This window comes from Glarea lozoyensis (assembly GCF_000409485.1).
Source record: "Glarea lozoyensis ATCC 20868 chromosome Unknown GLAREA7, whole genome shotgun sequence".
NCBI classification, from domain to species: domain Eukaryota; kingdom Fungi; phylum Ascomycota; class Leotiomycetes; order Helotiales; family Helotiaceae; genus Glarea; species Glarea lozoyensis.
The window spans coordinates 2,298,204-2,316,697 of record NW_007361002.1 but is presented as its reverse complement, the minus strand read 5'-3'; the positions used below and the strand labels follow the sequence as shown (position 1 = coordinate 2,316,697).

General features: G+C 46.9%; 9 protein-coding genes across 9 annotated transcripts; 5 read left to right on the top strand and 4 right to left on the bottom strand.

Annotated features, from left to right (window-relative positions):
• Positions 1 to 250: 250 nt before the first annotated feature.
• Positions 251 to 1,030, top strand: GLAREA_01922 (uncharacterized protein; the record flags this gene model as incomplete). Its single annotated transcript, XM_008089138.1, has 1 exon — positions 251 to 1,030. The coding sequence occupies one exon, from the start codon at positions 251 to 253 to the stop codon at positions 1,028 to 1,030; it is 780 nt and encodes a 259-aa protein (XP_008087329.1).
• An 832-nt stretch (positions 1,031 to 1,862) lies between these two features.
• Positions 1,863 to 2,477, top strand: GLAREA_01921 (uncharacterized protein; the record flags this gene model as incomplete). The annotated part of the gene is made up of 1 exon (XM_008089137.1): positions 1,863 to 2,477. The coding sequence occupies one exon, from the start codon at positions 1,863 to 1,865 to the stop codon at positions 2,475 to 2,477; it is 615 nt and encodes a 204-aa protein (XP_008087328.1).
• Positions 2,478 to 2,755: 278 nt separating this feature from the next.
• Positions 2,756 to 3,826, bottom strand: GLAREA_01920 (PUA; the record flags this gene model as incomplete). The annotated part of the gene is made up of 5 exons (XM_008089136.1): positions 2,756 to 3,027; positions 3,077 to 3,193; positions 3,247 to 3,264; positions 3,311 to 3,506; positions 3,605 to 3,826. The coding sequence occupies 5 exons, from the start codon at positions 3,824 to 3,826 to the stop codon at positions 2,756 to 2,758; spliced, it is 825 nt and encodes a 274-aa protein (XP_008087327.1).
• A 580-nt stretch (positions 3,827 to 4,406) lies between these two features.
• GLAREA_01919 (Winged helix DNA-binding protein) lies at positions 4,407 to 5,760 on the bottom strand (the record flags this gene model as incomplete). Its single annotated transcript, XM_008089135.1, has 2 exons — positions 4,407 to 5,321; positions 5,371 to 5,760. The coding sequence occupies 2 exons, from the start codon at positions 5,758 to 5,760 to the stop codon at positions 4,407 to 4,409; spliced, it is 1,305 nt and encodes a 434-aa protein (XP_008087326.1).
• A 382-nt stretch (positions 5,761 to 6,142) lies between these two features.
• On the top strand, positions 6,143 to 6,643 carry GLAREA_01918 (uncharacterized protein; the record flags this gene model as incomplete). The annotated part of the gene is made up of 2 exons (XM_008089134.1): positions 6,143 to 6,508; positions 6,566 to 6,643. 2 exons carry the CDS (start codon positions 6,143 to 6,145, stop codon positions 6,641 to 6,643), a joined length of 444 nt encoding a protein of 147 aa, XP_008087325.1.
• Positions 6,644 to 7,234: 591 nt separating this feature from the next.
• GLAREA_01917 (ARID-like protein) lies at positions 7,235 to 10,390 on the bottom strand (the record flags this gene model as incomplete). Its single annotated transcript, XM_008089133.1, has 1 exon — positions 7,235 to 10,390. One exon carries the CDS (start codon positions 10,388 to 10,390, stop codon positions 7,235 to 7,237), a length of 3,156 nt encoding a protein of 1,051 aa, XP_008087324.1.
• A 1,170-nt stretch (positions 10,391 to 11,560) lies between these two features.
• GLAREA_01916 (uncharacterized protein) lies at positions 11,561 to 11,875 on the bottom strand (the record flags this gene model as incomplete). The annotated part of the gene is made up of 1 exon (XM_008089132.1): positions 11,561 to 11,875. The coding sequence occupies one exon, from the start codon at positions 11,873 to 11,875 to the stop codon at positions 11,561 to 11,563; it is 315 nt and encodes a 104-aa protein (XP_008087323.1).
• Positions 11,876 to 12,492: 617 nt separating this feature from the next.
• On the top strand, positions 12,493 to 13,396 carry GLAREA_01915 (Arp2/3 complex subunit; the record flags this gene model as incomplete). Its single annotated transcript, XM_008089131.1, has 6 exons — positions 12,493 to 12,497; positions 12,546 to 12,651; positions 12,715 to 13,041; positions 13,104 to 13,229; positions 13,279 to 13,323; positions 13,388 to 13,396. The coding sequence occupies 6 exons, from the start codon at positions 12,493 to 12,495 to the stop codon at positions 13,394 to 13,396; spliced, it is 618 nt and encodes a 205-aa protein (XP_008087322.1).
• A 905-nt stretch (positions 13,397 to 14,301) lies between these two features.
• Positions 14,302 to 17,265, top strand: GLAREA_01914 (RNA-binding, RBD; the record flags this gene model as incomplete). The annotated part of the gene is made up of 5 exons (XM_008089130.1): positions 14,302 to 16,014; positions 16,061 to 16,483; positions 16,531 to 16,593; positions 16,644 to 16,967; positions 17,026 to 17,265. 5 exons carry the CDS (start codon positions 14,302 to 14,304, stop codon positions 17,263 to 17,265), a joined length of 2,763 nt encoding a protein of 920 aa, XP_008087321.1.
• Positions 17,266 to 18,494: the final 1,229 nt, after the last annotated feature.

Here is an 18,494-nt window from a genome sequence, read left to right as displayed (position 1 = left end):
CGTCATTAGAAATCTAGGTCTGGAGAAGGAGGGATGTTGAGATGCTGCCGAAAACAAAAACCTAGCCTCCGGAACAGATGCCTTGTTCCAATAAGTCTAAACAGAAGAGTCAGAAGGTTCTAGACAAAGACCGGTAATGTAAGCTTTTTTCTATAAATGTCGGAACCTGCTTCCGAAAGGACAGAAGGACAGTCAGTTTTCACAAACTTGCAAACACACCGTAGATTCTGAGTATCATTTAGCGCAAAAGATGGCAGGTAGCCGTAAGTCGGTTGAGAGTGCGGTGACTGCTTGGCTTGACAGTCAGGACTCCTGGTACACAGTTCCCGAGGGGTTAGTGGCTACTAGAGCCAGCAGTATGACTATGGGCACCTGTTACACAGCTCCTGAGGGGTTAGCGGCTACTAGAACAAGCAGTATGAATTTAACTCCACCCAGTATGACTACGGACTCACGGCCGCGTTCTTCGAAGAACATACCAGTGGTAGCCATGAACAGCAGCTTGTATACGCGTGCCAACGGGTCTTCATTCACTTTACCAGTTCTTCGATTGAGAACGGATGTAGGCCCAGTGAGGCCAGTACAGTCATTGTCTGGGGCTTCGCTACCGACAATGACAGTACCCCCGTCGGCCGAGGCTTTTCATCTCCCGTATCCCCCCGTTTCTACACAGCTCGGTACATTACCAATGCTAGTATCGTCATCATCAGAACCTTCGTGGGCACAAAGACCTGTGCACCCGTTATCACGGAAGACATTACCAATTGGTCCAAGTCCGCTTTCACAGGTCCATACACCAGCCGAACCCTTGCAAAGGAGGCCCAAGAAAAAGTCATTCAAGAGGCAAGTCACTGGTTTATTTGAACCGAAGATCCTTCCAATCTTCAAAACAAAACCAGGGTTGTCACCCACGAAGAAGGTAGCAAAGGTTGGTAAAAGAGCGCTGAAGTACGTATGGACTCATGTCGTACGAACTTTCACTCTTGGCTGGGACAAGGGTGATGACAATTACAGTGTTCGTAGCTGGTAAGATCCTGGAAATCCAGGAGATAACACAGAAACCGTCAAATACGTTATAACCTGTAACATTATGCAAGACATAAAATACACCAAAAATACGGAAATTCCTGGTGGCAAGATTGTAACCATCCATTGCGTTTTCAACTGTAACATTATGCCCGATATAAGGTTGTACCAAAAGAAGAGGCGATCGCTGGAGTTAAGGTAACAACTTACTATTCAATACGTTAGACTTGTAATACTATGCTAGACATAAAATTACAACGAAAAAAGTTAGGAAATCCCTGGAGTTAAGGTTCGGCGGTCGGTTGGGTTAAGCCCCCCTATAAAGTTATGCAGGACATAAGAAGTTACACCCCAAAAAGAAATCAAATATCATTAAACAACAACTGACTACACCTGACTATGTGCCTGCTTGAAGAAGTGAATTATGACGAGCTATTTTGCATGAGCTGAACCTGAATGAAATGAACACGAGGAAGAATTGACACAAAGCACGAAAGATCTCCTTTGTGTTCGTCTGCATTTTTGGGGTTCTGACACCCTTCCACAGACTTTTGTGCATTGTAATGAAATTTCTTTCAATGAAAAGAACGAAGACTCAATGAACGTGCAACAACAAACGTCAAGCACTAATCTGAAAACTAAGAGGACAGAACACTAAGAGATACCGGGGAAGCTGCCCATTGTTCTACGGCAGCTTAGAAAACAGAGCCAAATGTGGCGTAATAAGACAGGTCGCTCAGCTCGTCAGGCTGATATAGCCTGTTACGCTGTAAAACCGAACACAATTGCTATCTCTACTCAAAATCAAAAGTGCCGAAAAACAAAAAAGAAACGCAATGCCCGAAAAAAGGACAGATTCAGAGTGCTCATCCTCCAGCAAATCAGAGGACGGGACATTCACTCCACCAGAACACAAAACCCTAGAAATAACATGGGATGACGAAGAACTTGAACTCCTTGATTCCATCACCTCAGTCCGATGGCATCAATTCTACGTTTGTCCGGGCTGGCTCGGCTTCATCATTCCCCTACGCCAATTCATACTCAAGCGACCTGGAAACAAGAAGTTATTCTATGACTATGGACCTTCGCCCGCGAAGAAAGCTTATGATCCGTCCGAAGCCGTAATGTCTGGTGGATTAGGAGAGGGAGATCCTGTGACGATTGAAAACCGCGTGGTCCTGCCGGGTGTGTTGGAGATGGGTGAAATAGATACGTTGGTCAAGACGCAGAAGTATCTTACTATTTATCTCAAGGAAGCGGACTGGGATGGCCAGGACAATATCGGGATCTCGTTGCAGCTCATCTCAGATTACACTCTTATCTATGAGACTTTTAACCCGGGGGATTCTGACTGGACGGATGTGATTGACGAAAGCGCAGCCATGACCACGAAAGCCATCGTCCGGAAATTTTCACACATGATAAAGCAGAATTCTCGGATGCTTTGAGGGTCCAACGGTAAGTCGTGCGCTGGATGAAGAAATCTTTCACAAGGGAAAATGAAGGACATGTACCTGAAATTCGGAGATTCGTTATGTGTACGACGACGGTGACATTTCTTATTGTGAAATTCCTCAATGATTGAACAACGGAACTTGTACTATCGTTAGTCCCTGCTTTTCAAATCAGCAGTAAAAAGTCTGCGGGAAATCGAACACTAACCTAGAACTAGCTTCGAGAAGTCCATTTAGTGCCTTAATTATATTTTACAGTCCAGTCAACTCTTTCATTGCTGAATTACATCTCCTCTATCCTTCATCTGCCCTACCAAGAACTCCCACTCAGCAGCACTAACTTTACTCACACTCATTCTCGACTGAGCCAACATCTGCATATTCTGCAAGGGATGGCTCTTTTCTGCTCGCCAGTCTTTTAACTCCTTTAGCGTGATAGGGGTGTCAAGTTTTTGGCGGAAAACGACATGAACCACTGACCATTTAGGGTCATCTGGACTGGATTTTGGATCGTAGTATGGCTTCGAAGAGTCATGAGCTGATACTGAAAAGCCAATTAGATAAGGACTGTGGTTAAAAGGATCGTTACATACAATCAGGCGAGTGTTCCTTAACAATCTCCATGATCCCAACAATGGCAGGTACTTTACAACTAGAATGGTAGAAGAATGCTAGATCACCCTTTTTCATGGCTCGGAGGTTGTTTCGCGCTATTCACAATCAGTACGCGCATATTTAATTCAAACACATTACAATAACCCACCAGCAAAGTTGCGAATTCCTACTACATATTAGCATTTTTAACCAGACTGCAATGAAGACATTACCATCCCAGGGTTCCGGCTCAGATTTTGCAGCAAGGTCGTCAATTGAGAAACTAATATCATGACCCTTCTCCATTCTGGGCTCGGGCTCGGCTTTCATGAGCCAATATTGGCGTCCACCAGATGGAGCTTTGGCTTTAGACCCATCTTCCACAGCGGGTGGAGTTGTGTCCTTTTCTTTCGATGCTTTTTCATTTTTCTACAGCCAGATTAGGAACAAATTCCAAAGCAGAAAAGAAGGTCAGAAAATACGGGTAACCATAGTCTCCAAACGGAGCGTGTGAAGGAATTACTTACTGCTTCTTTCTTATCTTTTTTCAGGTCAAGGTCTTCCGCTTCTTTTGGCTCTTTTGCTTCCGTTTTGCTACTCTTACCTTTCTTACTCTTCTTCGCTGGTGGGGGAGATACTTCTGTCGGCGTCGATTGTGCCTTCACTTGCTTGGAAGGCGTTCGACTTGATCGGCGAGGTGTCTCAACATCTCCTTCAATCGTGTCATTCTTGGCTTTTCGTTTTGGCATATTTTTACCACGTTGCGAAGGCTAGGACAAATCGAACCTAAAAGGATATGGTAGTGTGATGATGCTCGGCGAAAGTCGTTCAAGTCGCGCACCTGGGCAATTATATCGCGTCGTGCTCGAATCGAGATTGACCAATCAAGAAAAGTGGGTCGTCTGTATCAATAATTCATCGTTCACTTCATAGATGTAACAGCACTTCTAACAACACGAATGATTATACATCAGAATTAGCACATGTCAACATACTACATTGCCGAGAAATAATATTTAATAGCAAAATCACCTTCTAACATCCAAAGGACTGGGTTTGAAAGTCGTAAATTGATCTACGTCAAAGCGTGCCACGCAGAGCAGCCGTTCATCTATGTTATCTAAACACAAATCGCACCGATGCTCAGCCATATTAAAAATGTAGATACAGATCTAGCTGCAGCATGAGAGAACTCATCTCTACGGGCATCATAACTTTTGGCGTGCTTGATTTGCCCAACCGAAACGCCGGCCATGCTAATCCCCATCCGCATCCATGTCGACTTGACCATGCCCAGAAACTTCAAAGTTTATCGCTTACAGAGCGATTTCATTTTGCAACTGCAGCACTCAAGACTTGTGTCCTGAAGAAACCACCCTTCGTCCGCTCAATCACTTGCTGGTACACGCTGCTTGGTGGGTGGTTCATCACTACTGTGCCCTCCTTATAATCGATCTTGGCATCAACTCGGGTATCTCTAATCAAGTTGACAATCCACTTCTCACCCTCATCCTGGTTCAAACCTAATCTCGCGCTCAAGTCCTTGATATCGATACGCTGGTGAATCTTGCAGTAGCTTTCCGAGATGAGATGACGTGCCGCCTCTACAAATGGATCTGACGAAGCGTGGAGGAAGAAATCGGAACGGAGAACCTCCTCGGCTTCTGAAAGCTTCTTTTGTGCCTCCTCAAAATCAAAGTCGATATATAGAGCCTTAATGAAATCCGTGACCGGGTCGCTGTACTCGTAGTTCTCTTGCTTAACAATACGAATAATATCCTTAAGCTGCTTCTGGTACTGGCCGGTGTTACGTGTGCGACTTCGGTTGGTGATCACGGCTGCTGTGAGATATCTAAGAATCCACGGGCAGGCGGTTTGGATTGTGTTGATAAATGGGGCGGAAAAGAAAAGTTCGCAAATGGTATCGCGGGCAGGTTCGTAGTTGAAAAATGGGAAAAGGCACCAGTGGATGAGCCATGTTCGGTGTGTAAGTTGTGCGAGAGGATTGTTGAAGAGTTTTGTGTCGATCGATTCCTTCACTTTCTGGACTTCCTCCATAGCTGCCTCCCAGTTTCCAGTAAGGATCTCAGATGCTAGTTTCCCCCATGTTGCAGCAGAAACCTTGTCATTGTCGGTAGAAAGAACTCGGAATTGGTAGAGGAGTTCGGAAGCGGCGCCATAATTTCCACAGCTGTATTGGAAGTTTCCGAAATCATAAAGAACGTTAACCATATCCAAAGTGACCTATGACCATATCAGTACTTGCTCATATGGGCTCCCTTTCAAAACTCACACCATGCTCTTTCTTCAAGAACTCCAAATTCGCCAACTTATCACTTCGCAGACCAGTAACGACATCTTCTCTGCCGAGAAGATCTGTAATCTGCTGACTCTCATTCTCATATTTCTCCAGCCTGTCTAGAACCTCCTGTCTCTTTGTCGCATATTCTTTTGGTGGGTCATCTATATCTTCCATCACACAGTATAATCTCGCCACGAAATCGGTCATGTTCGTCTTTTTCAACAGCTCGAACTGCGCTCTCGCAGTGGATGGCGAGCCCTCTGCATCTTCGGCAAACTGGAGGAGAGGGAATATCAAATGGCGATCGAGATGGGTGACTAGTTTTGGGAGAAGATCGTAATCCGTAGCTACGTCCTCGGGGGTTCTGCTTGCGTCCGCCATGATTGCGAGTTGCGCAAGTCGTTTTTTGATTTGGAAGTCGTCGTCGCAGTGGGGTCGATCTCGAAATATCGCTTTTGTGTGCGGCCCGCCAAATCAGAATATCTTAGGCTAGTCCAAGATTGGCTAGCGTAAAATACTTCGCGTTGACCTCGTTGGACTTTTTGTAGCCTCGCGACATTAAGCCTTGCAATAAGCTAGAATTAATCGTCAATTGTCACCAACTCAAGTAGGTACATATTCTTCGGCTGTTTCCTGTTCCGACAATTCCCAAATGTAGGAATCTTCCCAAAGAAGCATCAACTTCTCCATCAGATGCTTCTCACATCTTAGGACTACTTTCTAACAATCTACCAGAAAACCATCAAGCCTCCATCAACCCACCATGTCTCTCCCCTTCCTCAGACCATCAAGTCTTCCCCGCCCCTCAACAATCCGTCAATTCCTACGCGCCACAAACACACGCACCTACTCAACCCCTTCGACGCCTTCAACCCCCGAACCCACCACCTCCACCCCATCCCCAATCAACGCCTCCACCAAACCCTACCGCGTCCTGCTGTCCCCCTCAAACCAATACCCGGTCTACCAAATCAGCAAACGCGGCGGCAACAAGCACGAAACCAAGATCAAGAACATCCAAGGCGACGTCCAGGCCTTGCGCAGCGATTTACAGGAGCTGTTGAGCGAGGAGGGGAAGGAGAAGGTGGATGTGATGTTGAAGAATAGTAATGGGCAACTGGTTGTGAAGGTATGTTGATGAAGAGAAAGAGGAGGGTTTCAAATGGTTGAGGCTAATACGATATAGGGACATAAGAGAATTGTGATATCAAAGTTCTTCGAGGCGCAGAATGTGGGGTATAAGCAGGTGATTGAGACGTTATGATTTGAAGCGGGCGGTTTGTATAAAAGTGAAAAGGATATGCTGTGTATGTAAAAGTAGCCTTGCCATCGGGGCAGGAAATGTTGGTTGTATCAATATATATATGCGACGTACGTATTATGTACAGTAAAACCACACGCGTAGGAGAGTACCTATTAGTGAAAGAGATGCATTAAATACGAGACTGAATATTTCCAGTTTACATGATAACTCAAATTGCAATTCAACTTGCCATACGGTCTAGAACATGTAAATTCTGTTAACCTAGCTACGATTTGTTTACAATCTCGCTAGGTGGATATTATCTAAACGTGACAACTAAGTCACTATCGCGAGCTGATAATGATCATGCCTCTCACACGAACAAGAAAATAGCCACGAGATGAAACAGCGGTAGCACTATACATATATTGGACGAGAATATTAATATCAGCTTAATAATTATCGGCCAAGCTACAATCACATCTATCCATTTCTTTCTGACCACGCTAAAGATCCAAATGTACACGATGGGAACCAGAAGTATACATGTACATATATTCCTCCATCTTTTCTTTCCTATGATGAGTTCCGTGTCCCCACGCCGAAGCCGTATCATAAAGTAGCCATCCCGGCATAAGAGCACAACGCCCGTAACACTCCCTGAACCCTTTTATCTGGCTGTGCAATTCGCAATGCTTGCAACAAATTCTCCTTGGCTGGTAGCCCACTCGGTGGTATACTTGCCGCCGGATCATCTGGATCTTTGCTCTTCTCTCCTAGTTTCCTCAAAACTGCGATGCCACGCATGGCAATAAAGTGTAAGCTTTCGTCCTCGACTCCTTTAGGAATCAATTGGGCACCCCGTCCGTGTGTTGGCGGCGCAGGTGTGGTTTCAAGACACAATGACAATATCAATCGGGATAAATTTTGTGCAAAGCCATCATCAGAAGTCAACCACGACTTGGCAACCCCAGATTCGTATCCTGGGGCGAGGTTAGATAGTACCTCTGCAGCAAGTATTCCTTGCATGATCATCGGTTTTCGCGCTTCTACATTTGAAGTAGGCACACCTCTCTTCCCATCATTCTTTTCGTCCGGCAATGCCGAAATCGAGAGACCAAATGTACGGGTAAGTAGGTCGTACGGCGGCGAAGAGGCGACATCTGATGCAAAGATAGTTTTGTAATGTGTCCGATTTGGCTCATCACGGGCTAACAGTTTTGCTAAACTGTCTATTGCCGGTGGAAGATATCGATGCATCGCAGGATCGTATGGCAGGAAGTTGACCCTTTCTGACTGGTTTGGAGGAGGACATGGCGCAAACGCTAGGAGAAAATGCAGGAGACACAGAGCTTGTTCTCGGCCTGGTACTTCAATGGCTTGAGAAACATTAGACAGAAAGATGATAATATCTTTCATGAAGTCGAGGGTATTTTTGTTCGTTCGTAAAAGCATGTTTCGCGTTCCAAGGTACCTAATGACCACACACAAGAATTTGATAACTGGTTCGTCGGCAAGGAGAGGATAATTTGATTCGACGAACGAAAGATTCCGTAATATTGTCGTTATACATATCAAACGATCGACAGCTCGATCAAGCTCGTATTCAACCGTTCCGAATTCATTAATATCTTGCAGAGAATCTTGTTCGGCTCGACAACCACGCAAAACATCCTCGTAAGATGTAACGAGCATCACGTCAGAGACTTCAGGCGCACTGACTGCCAGAGATTCGACCTGCTCTTCAGCACAATCGACCAGGACTTCAACCAAGTCCTCACAAAAGAGTAGATTTATCTGTATCCGTGGCTCCATAGACAATGATGCTATGGTGTCTAGCGCCATCCGAACCTCTGCGTGGATTCCGCTTTGCAAGCTCATGGTAAGAGCATGAATATCAATTGCTCCCAAGTCCGGCACAGGAGGAATATCAGGTTTTACATGCATCAGTTCCGTCCCCATTTTCCCCAGAGATGTCAGATTTATTCCACCCCAAGTATCAAGTGTTCGAACCTTGGGGTCATACTGATCAGGTAAATTGAATTCTCGTGATACAGGCGGCTCTCCAACCTGTAGTCCAGCACCAACTTGGGGTGACTGCAAAGATAAACTCCCGGGCTTGACCGCAGAGACCGGCGAAGGCATTGTAAAAGATGTCCCATTTTGCGGAGGGGTGCCACCCATGCTTCTTGAAAGACTGTTCCGAGAATGACTCTGAGTGAGTCCAGGTCGAGGCTGGCCCGGAGGCTGGGGCGTTGAGAAACCATTGACTGACGGCGGTTGCTGCTGATGTATTTGACCCATCTGCTTCACGGAAGTCGTCATTTGTTGTTGCTGAAGTTGCTGTTGCTGCATGAGCGCTTGCTGCTGCATATATTGCTGCTGCTGTTGCTGCATTATTTGGGGATTCATCGGCTTGGTAGGTGACATTTGAGGACCAGGCCCAACAGGGCTGGTATTTTGTTGCATCATGGCCGCTCTCTGCCGTTGTTGATTCATCTGCCATGCTTCATCAAACATAGCTAGGTAGTTGTCATAATGTACCTTGAGTTGCTGTCCAGCAGTTTGCGCCTGCATGGGGTGAAATTGCAGTGCTTGCGCAATTTGCACCCACCCGTTCTGTGCTGTAACTTTCTTGTACCCACCGTACTTTCTCACAGTCATATACAAAGAAATCAGAGGAATAGTACGGTCGCCAACAACGGGATTCAAGTCGAGCCGCAGGTTTCTTTGCGCCATGAAGGATTGTAAACTCTTCATGAAGTTATCCGGATTTGGGCCGCCTGGAGGTTGTTGCGGTTGCTGTGGACGCATACCAGGGAACTGCTGACCATTTTGCTGCGCTGCTTGCATTTGGGCTCTTGCCATTGGATTTACATTCGGTGGCATATTGCCCCTCTGCGCGGCCATTAGGTTTTGCTGTTGCATCTGTTTCTGCACCTGCATTTGGTAAAGCATTTTCTGTTGTTCTATAGTCTGCGGACGCGGTTGGCCTTGCTGCTGAGCCTGTTGGTACATTTGTGAATTTGCCATATGCTGCTGCTGCATTTGGGGAGTAGCCATGGCATTTGGGTTTTGAGGAGGGGCCGAGTTTCGACCAGGCGGTGGAGTGAAAGTTTGGCCGAATCCTTGAGGAAAATTAGGATTTTGGGGATATGGGTTATTATTTTGAGGTGTGTCGACCCTGGCTCCATGCTCTGATTGGGACGGTGAGGCTTGGGGAAATTGCTGAGCTGCTGGGGAAAAGGGATGAGGAGATGCAGTGGACACTCGTTGCGGTACGCCGCCTGGACGTAATTGATTGGCCATTATGGGTGATGGACTCGCATTCGCAGAGCCGTTTTGTAAATGCGAGTATGGCGCCCCTTGAGAAGGATGTTGCTGAGGCGTACTTGTCGGAAAGCCGCCAGGATATGGATTTTGCTGAGGAGTTTGTGAACGGGAATTGGGCAACATCCCGGGCGCTTGTCTTGGAGAAGTTCCTAAACTGTCCTCTCGTGGTCTGGGTCTTTTTGAGGGTATTACTTGGTTGGTCTGATATTGAGGATTATTGAAGCCGGGAGACCCAGCGCCATTGCGCATGGCACCATTTTGCATGCGCTGCTGGAGTTGCTGGTTCTGGAACTGGGAGGAAGGATCGAAGGAGTTCGGGTTGTTCATAAACGCTGAAGGGTCGAGCATACCTCCGGATGAGTGTGAATCGAGAGGGTTGAATCCTCCGCCATTGTGATTTTGAACGGCGGCGGCGTCGTTCATCCAGGCACTCATGTCTGTGGGAAGCCCATCTGCGGTCGCGACGAGATGTCAGCTTTTGTAAAGTATATCTGAACCTCCATAGAGAAGCTGGCCGATGGAATTGAGATGGACAGGCGCGACTCGAAGCGGGTCGCGATGGAGTCGAGAGGTTGACGCGGTAGATGGCGACCAGACAAAGGGGAATTGCCCAATGTCCGTCGGGCACATCAACAACGTCTTCGACGATGCAGTAGAGTCGCGACGACGTTCAACAGACGTCACAAGACATATGGAAGCAGGAGATTGATAGGAGGTATGGAAGGGAAGGTCTTACCTAAAGCCAGTACGCGCTGGTCGTGCTGCTGATGAGGTCGGTCGCAAGATGCAACCGCCGAAACTCTCGGGCTGGGAAACCGCTTAATTTATCCTAACCCGATTGGGCCAAATTAAAACTAAAAATAATGATTTTTCGAAGCAAGGCTAAGACCGGGCGCCGCGAAACAGCACGATATATTATCGATAGGAGCGATACCGTTGCAGAATAATAACCGACGGACTGTTGTCTAACACTGCTTGCTAGTCAAAGACTGTGCCGATCAATAATTCGGAGGATGGTTGATGTTGGCTCGGGCTGTTTGATGCTGCAATGGTACTTCTCTGAATTTCTGAGTGAACTGGGGTTGTTACAGCTCATGAAACGTGACGGTCACGTTTCTGGTGAGGTGAGGCGAGGATTTGGCTGGGGACAAAATAAGTGGCAGTCGAGACACGATTATTTCTTAAAACAATTGACGAAATATCGTATATTTAGTGATCCAACTTGGCACACTATCACATATTCCGTCAATCATTTCAAGTAAATGACACCTCCCTCGGTTCTATTCGAAGTCGACTTATTCAGTCCAACGATTAGTGGGTGTCTGACACTCATCTTATCTTCCACGAGGGGGGTTGAGATGGAAAGAAGGGCAAAAACGAAGCGCATCAAGCTCAGTCGCACCGAGCACCAGGACGTACCTAGTAACCTAGCAGATACGATCAGATCTCCTGGTCGGGGATGGTCCGTAAGTGCCGAACGGTAGAGGGATGCGATGGTGAGAACCAGAGATCTGCCAGAGTGATAGGGCTGTCCGCCCAGCGAATCCGTGACACTCAAACTGATTGCGGCACAAGAAGAGCCGGAAATAAGCGGGTGCAGGCAGGCTAGACACGAGCAGATGCTGGAGAAAGCAGCGTGGCCGGCGAGTAGTGGCACAAGATCAAACCGACGGATGGATGCACTTCCAGACTGCCAGACGCAGAAACAATCAACGTGGCCAAGCGCTGGATCGGGTCGAGAGATTGGGGAGATGCCGAAAGCGTGTCTGAGCCGGTGGAGTCGCTGTCGGTGCAGTGAGTACAGTAGTAGTCGTCGTCCGTGACTGGAGTTGGCTTTTTACGTCGCTTGTAAATTGCCCGCTGTTGTCCTTCCTCCCGTCCTCCCAGCCCAACGCCAAACGACCCAATCAGGATGGCCATATTGCTCTTTCCAGATTCCGCAATCCCCGTTGGAAGAAGAACGAATTGATTGCTGCTCCGCGAATCTTCGCCTGGCTGAGAATCTGCATCGCATCGCATCTCATCCCTCCCAGTGCGGTGCCATTTTCTGTATATTGATCGGGTGGTGCTCCCAGTGGTATTCGGATATATCAAAAGATTGGGTCTGGAACCCAGAATCAGCCAACCCGGGAACGGGGGAGAGGGCTGGCTGCTTTAGGTCCCCCAGCATTCTTAGCTCGCCGTGAATCCGCTGTCAAAGGTTGGCCAGCGGTCGCAACTTTGCGACACGATGATGCTGATGTTTTGGAATGGGACGTCGAGCGCGTGTTCGTTTTCTAGGACTGCTCTCGCGATCACTTGATGCGTGCTGGATATTTCTCCATCTCAGGTTCCATGCTCGACTGACTGACAGGCTTCATTTGAGGGCTCGGCTGATACAGCGGCAGGGCGAGTAGTAGCAGGAATGAACAAGAAATAAACAACGAGCCAGTCGACGTAGAACACAACGAGAGCAAACGAGAGCAAGATGAAAGTGATAGAAAGAGAAAAGAAGGTGGGAGGCAGGCAAATACGGGGCGAGGGTGGTCTTAAAGGAAATGCCGTAGATATGGTTTAAGTTATTAATCACGTGCTTTGATTACCTTGCCAGGTGGGCTGCGCGGACGAACCCCCACCAAGGGTTGACGACAACCAATTCCTCGGTGCAGCTAGACACGACCGTAGGAGGCCGAATAAGACGAACAGCTTCCACGATGGTATGTCTAAAGCTCAGAGGATGTCTATTCTTTTCCCGGCCCATTCTCTAACACCATCAATAGTCTCAATCCCTCCGTCCTTACCTGCAATGCGTGCGATCCTCCCTAACATCCGCCCTCTGCCTGTCCAACTTCGCATCCCAGACTTCAGAAAGACACAACGTCCCCGAAATCGAAGCGCAGACATCCCCTGAGGTACTGCTGAATCCGCTGACGGTCGCGCGAAACGAGAATGAGCGAGTCTTTATTGAGCCCAGCATCAACAGTGTGCGAATTAGCATCAAGATCAAACAAGCGGATGAAATCGAGCATATATTAGTACACAAGTTCACTCGATTCTTAACCCAGAGAGCGGAGGCATTTTTCATTTTACGGCGGAAACCTGTCAAGGTTCGTGAGGAATTCCATGGCACGGTGGCGGGTTTACAACGAGGTTGCTGATATTAGTGCAGGGCTACGATATCTCATTCCTGATCACGAACTTTCACACCGAAGAAATGCTGAAGCACAAGTTGGTGGACTTCATCATACAATTTATGGAAGAGGTAGATAAGGAAATCTCGGAAATGAAGCTCTTCGTATGTTCTTGAGTTGCATCAAGCTTCGCTGTACTAACTGAGAGAACAGCTTAATGCGCGGGCAAGATTCGTGGCAGAGTCCTTTTTAACACCTGTAAGGATCAATAATAGAGCTTTCCATCTAAGGCTGGAAACATTTTACTGACTATTCCCGTTAGTTTGATTAAGGAGCAATAGCAGTGTCCGAAGAATTGGGCTCAGCTGATAGCAGGGATTTACCGGAGGAAGCAATGTTTGGCATTGGTAGCAAGATCACCCGGGGCGTTTGGAGAATAAAACAGAGTTGATCTCGAGGAACTGCCAGTTTGTCGCACACATTGACCTTAAGCTTATTAAGAGCTGGGCACGCTTGAAGTAGCCATCTGACACTTCCAATCAAAAGTATCCCCTCAGTAACAAGCATAAATCCATATTAACGCTTGTTGAAACTAATTAAGAGGTGTCTGCCTATGGGTGCATCATCTAAGGGAAATCCAGATGTGCTATCCTACTCTCATGTGTCTTCGCTTCGAGTTTACTGTTTTGGGAAATGAAACATGCGTTCTAGGCCTCGATAGTGATACAGAGCTTGAAAGTGAGCATGAACATAATACCACCGCGGCAAAGTTTATATCAACACCTTTATTTGGTCTCCTGTAACGAACATCTCTTTAACCTTTCAATACAATACCAAGCGCACGAGCGTACTCATCCATCCGTATCATACTGTCAGGGGAAGTGTTAACTTCGAGCAGTGGAGGAAAAACTCGGTCTCAGTTACAATTCAGAAAGGAAAAGGCAGCCTCCCAGGTGACGCAATCTGATTGACCATCGTCGCCTTGCTAAACGAATAAAGCATGAGATGTGATCCATCAGGACTGAACCGAATGCAAATAATAACTTTCCTATTGTCAGTAGTACAGTCTAGGCTAACAATACCAAAGCGAAATTGATTGTTGAGGTAGCGAATGTCCAACGTGTTTTTCCGCCGACAGATTCACTTTATATTTCTGAAGCAAACTCTGTCATTCTATATTAACCTCCGATCCCAACACCAAATCACTATCAAACATAGCCAAGGCAGCGCAAAGAAATGAAGCAGAGATTCCGAAACTTGCCCAGCGAGCGGCATAATGGTCACACTCCTATTCCGCCGTATATTGCGAATCAGAACCAGCTGAGCACAGATAGCAATGATTCTCAAGATTCTGTCCTAACCCAGGTTCCAATGTCCTACCATATGGCAAATTCATTTGCACCACAACAAAATTCTACTGACCAGGCTGTCCAAAATGCGCAGTTCACTCAACAGAACTTTCACCAAGGTGACCAGTCAGGGGGGGTCTCTGGCATTTCTTCGAAACCTCTCAACCCAACTTCTTCGGAATTCTCCCCCCAAGGGTCCCAATTCTGGAAGAACTCGTCACCCCAGATGCCCTCGACGCCATCAACTGGGTATAATGGCCAGCGCAGTGGTCAGCCGCAAGGTCGTGGCCAAAAGACAAATCCGCAAACAAACTTGACGGCAAACGGGCAGATCTACGCTCAACATCAGTATAAAATGGCACCTAGTCAAATTTCGTCGGCTCACTTTTACTCCAACAATCAAGCAGGATCTGCACAAGACACAATGAGTGGCTCTGGATATCAGTACAACTCGATCTTTGGAGCGCCAGCAGGCTCATACCAATATAGCGGCACTTCTGCCTCTGCTATGAACGCATACCAAAGTCAGAATCGCGGCCATCAACCACCAGCTCTGGGTGCTGCTTTCTCCCATGGCCCGAGTTTTGTTCAGCACAATGCGGCTAGAGGTGCCTCTGAAGTCGGTCCTGCGCGAGGTGGAAATGCAGGTGAAACTGGCGCTCGAGGTGAGGTTGGGCAGAACAGCCGCAACTTTCCAAATCAAAATGCTCTCGCTTACGGCAATTTCTCACAACGCAGTGGTCAGGACTTCACCTATGGTGCTAGATCTGGAATGGGAGCCGGGTTCAATGGTGAAGGTCATAAATCTAACATGGCAGCCGTATCCGTTTCGACGTACCCTGATAGCAGCCGCGGTTCATACTCTTCCGGAACTGGTGGTCCCGTTCGCCCTCACGTTCTTCGAGATTCATCTCCTGATCGGAGCATGACCTCGAGCAATTTATCGCATCATTCTCGATCTATTGCTGACACTGCTTCTGCAAACCCTTCTTCGCATTCCGCTCAAGGTGATAGTATTACTCGAGGTCCAACACCCGGCGAGCAATCTCAACCTCTCAATCTCGAATTCAGTTCTGAACCTCGTGGTATTCGAACCGCGTCGCGTAATTCTAACCAATCTTCAACACCTGATATTCGACCACGTCGCAGACAATCGACTGTTAGCCTTTCAAGTGATACTCTTCGTCGGCATACCGAAACCTGGGATATCGCAAAGACATTGAAAGGATTAGATGTAAACGACAAGACGGAAGACATGAAACGTCACAATAACCCCCCAAAGATGATCAACCTTTTGGCAGCTGGAGGCATCACATCTGGTATCTTGTCACCCATTACGGAAGGCCAAGGCATGTATGCTTCAGCGCCACCAGTTCGATCTTTGGATCCTTTTGGTCCTACACCTTCCATGTCTTCTCCATATAGTGGTAGTACTTCTCTTGCTCCAGTCAATAACATGAGCAATGCACTTCGCGCACTCACTGCAAACGGTAGTCGGAAGCCTTCAGTTGAAGAAGCTCTCTTACTTAACAACCTTCCATTCATCGAAATGTGTAGAACTGCCAAGGTAGATACCTGGGGTGTTGTCAAGATCAAAAACGTAAGTTAACTCCAGCTCCAAGTTGACTAGACTGACAATGTTTTAGATCCCCTACAGTGTCAACCGAGCCGAAGTGATGGCGTTTCTCGGCCGTAATGCGAGATTGATCAATGAGACTGATTACGAACCCATTCACATTGTTATGGAACGTGTCACGAGCAAGACCCTTGACTGCTACGTTGAATTCGTAAACTTCAACGAGGCCGTTGCAGCTGTCAACCGTTTCGAGGGAAATAGAATTGGTGGCCGAAGTGGTCGTTTGGGACAACGTCATGTTGAAGTTGAGCTTTCAAGCCAGGAGGCCTTGATGAAGGAGTTGTTTCCGAAGGCTAAGAACGTTACCTGGAGAGGAGCGAGGCCCGAGATTGCGCCCAGAGATCCGAACGACAAGTACAACTCTGGTTTCCAAGGTTTTGTTAGCAAGGAGGAGTTGGTCATGTTGGTCAAGCATGTTGAGGCACCACAGCGAGTAGGTCAACGATGATTTAGTATGTGAATATGTGCTAATTGAAACAGTCACCATTCTCCAAGGATTGTCCTCAACGTCCATTTGAATGTCTCATTAGCACTTTGCTCAAGGTACATATTCTATCTTACTTCTCCACCGGAAATTGACTAACAACATCTAGTATCCTTGGTATATGGTTGAATACATCACCATCGAAGACCGCAACCTGATTCATCAAACAACTAAAGAATTGCTTACTATGCTTGTCGAACGAGTACACAATGAGCGCGATCCTGTCAACTTGACTCACATGCTTCTCAAGCGTGTCTGCCGAGCTGCTTTGAGATGCCCAGGTTTTACGCCCATCATGAAGGATGACATTGTATACATTGCGGGTTTGGAAGATAGACTTGCGATTGAGGCTGGTGTTCCACCGTTCGCATATGAATGGAAGGTTCTCTGGACTATTGGCCCCAAGCCAGGTGTTCCGAATGATCTCCTCCTGGTAAGTATTATCTGCAATATCTTATATATATAACATATAAATACTAACCTACTCATAGTGGTACATTGCAATCATCCGCGAAGCCACCGAAGAAGCCGGTCCAGTCCTATCTCTCGCTCAACGTGCCGCCACACAACAGTCTTCCCAAGAATCTCCCAAACTTTTCGGCAACCTCGAAAAGCACATCCAGAGACGTCCAGGATTGGCACATCAAACACTCGCAGAAGTAGCTGAGACCGAATGGGCTGCTATCGAAAAAGTCCTAATCCACGCCTTGACCCCGCGCATCGAACAATAAGGCCTCGATAGCAATTTTGAATTTCGGAGCTGAAGTCCTGGATATCCAATGTTGGAAATGTCCTCACACGTACGAATTGGAAGTTACGATAATGTTGCGATCACGACTCTACATTGGTTTGAACATATGTTTCATTACGACTCGCCAATTCTTGTCAGAACATTTAGCTCTTCTTTCCCTAGCTTCGCAACACTCGTATATTCGGCACTCACTCTTACCAATCTTGCTACCTCGAATTACATTCCAACCATGGAGAAAAATTTCAACACATTTTGACGATCTATCCGCTACTTTGTGAATGCTACGGCATCTCACAGCTTGTTCATTGCTCGTTCTCGAACATTGCTTTGCACAACCTCGCACTCGTTTCCTGTCTTTGATATCTTGCTTCAACACTTCATCAACCGCCTCGACCGACCATTTCGTCGTACTCTTTCCCGGAAGCTAATTCCTCGAAAGGCATTCAACAGCCATCTCGCAGAAAAACAATATTTCCTGGCTACTTGATAACATGCTTCGGCACATCATCAAAAGCCTCGAAGAAACCCCATCCAAATGCTCAATTAAAACCATTTTCCTTGTCTAATTTTCGTCCCAACAATACCATCGAACACCATCATTTCCTGGTTCTTGGCGACTTGCATTCGCACCTCACCAAACGCCCGGATCTGTCGCCATGTCGAGGTCAACATGCACGATTTCCTTTGTGACTTTTGTCACCCCATACCATGATACGACACGATTGATTATACATACATATTCCCGTGGCACAATCTTGTTCTACAACCCCCAAAAATCCCGGATTATCAGATTCAAATTTTCACACAACAGTCACACTCTATTTCTCTTCAACACCAAGGCTAACACCCTTTTGTTTTTGCTTGCTCGGGCGGGTAATTTAGAATGGAAGAATGCTGGTACGATAGATTGGAGTTTTCCTTTTTCCCCACATACACCAAGACCAAAAAAAAATCTGTTTTTGCTACTAGGCGCGATTAATATGTGAAGAAGGATGGCTGGGTGAGCGTACCTGTTTGTAAGATAGTTGATTGAGATTATGAATGAAATGAATTTCGAAAATTCGTGAAATGTGAGGGAGATTTGGCGATGATGCAATCTTACATGCATTCCTTCAGCCCTGTGGTGTGCGCATGAAATGTTGAGAAAACACTAATTCCTCATCCCTCGCCCCACCCGTGATATCTTCAGGATCAAAAACGTGACTCTGC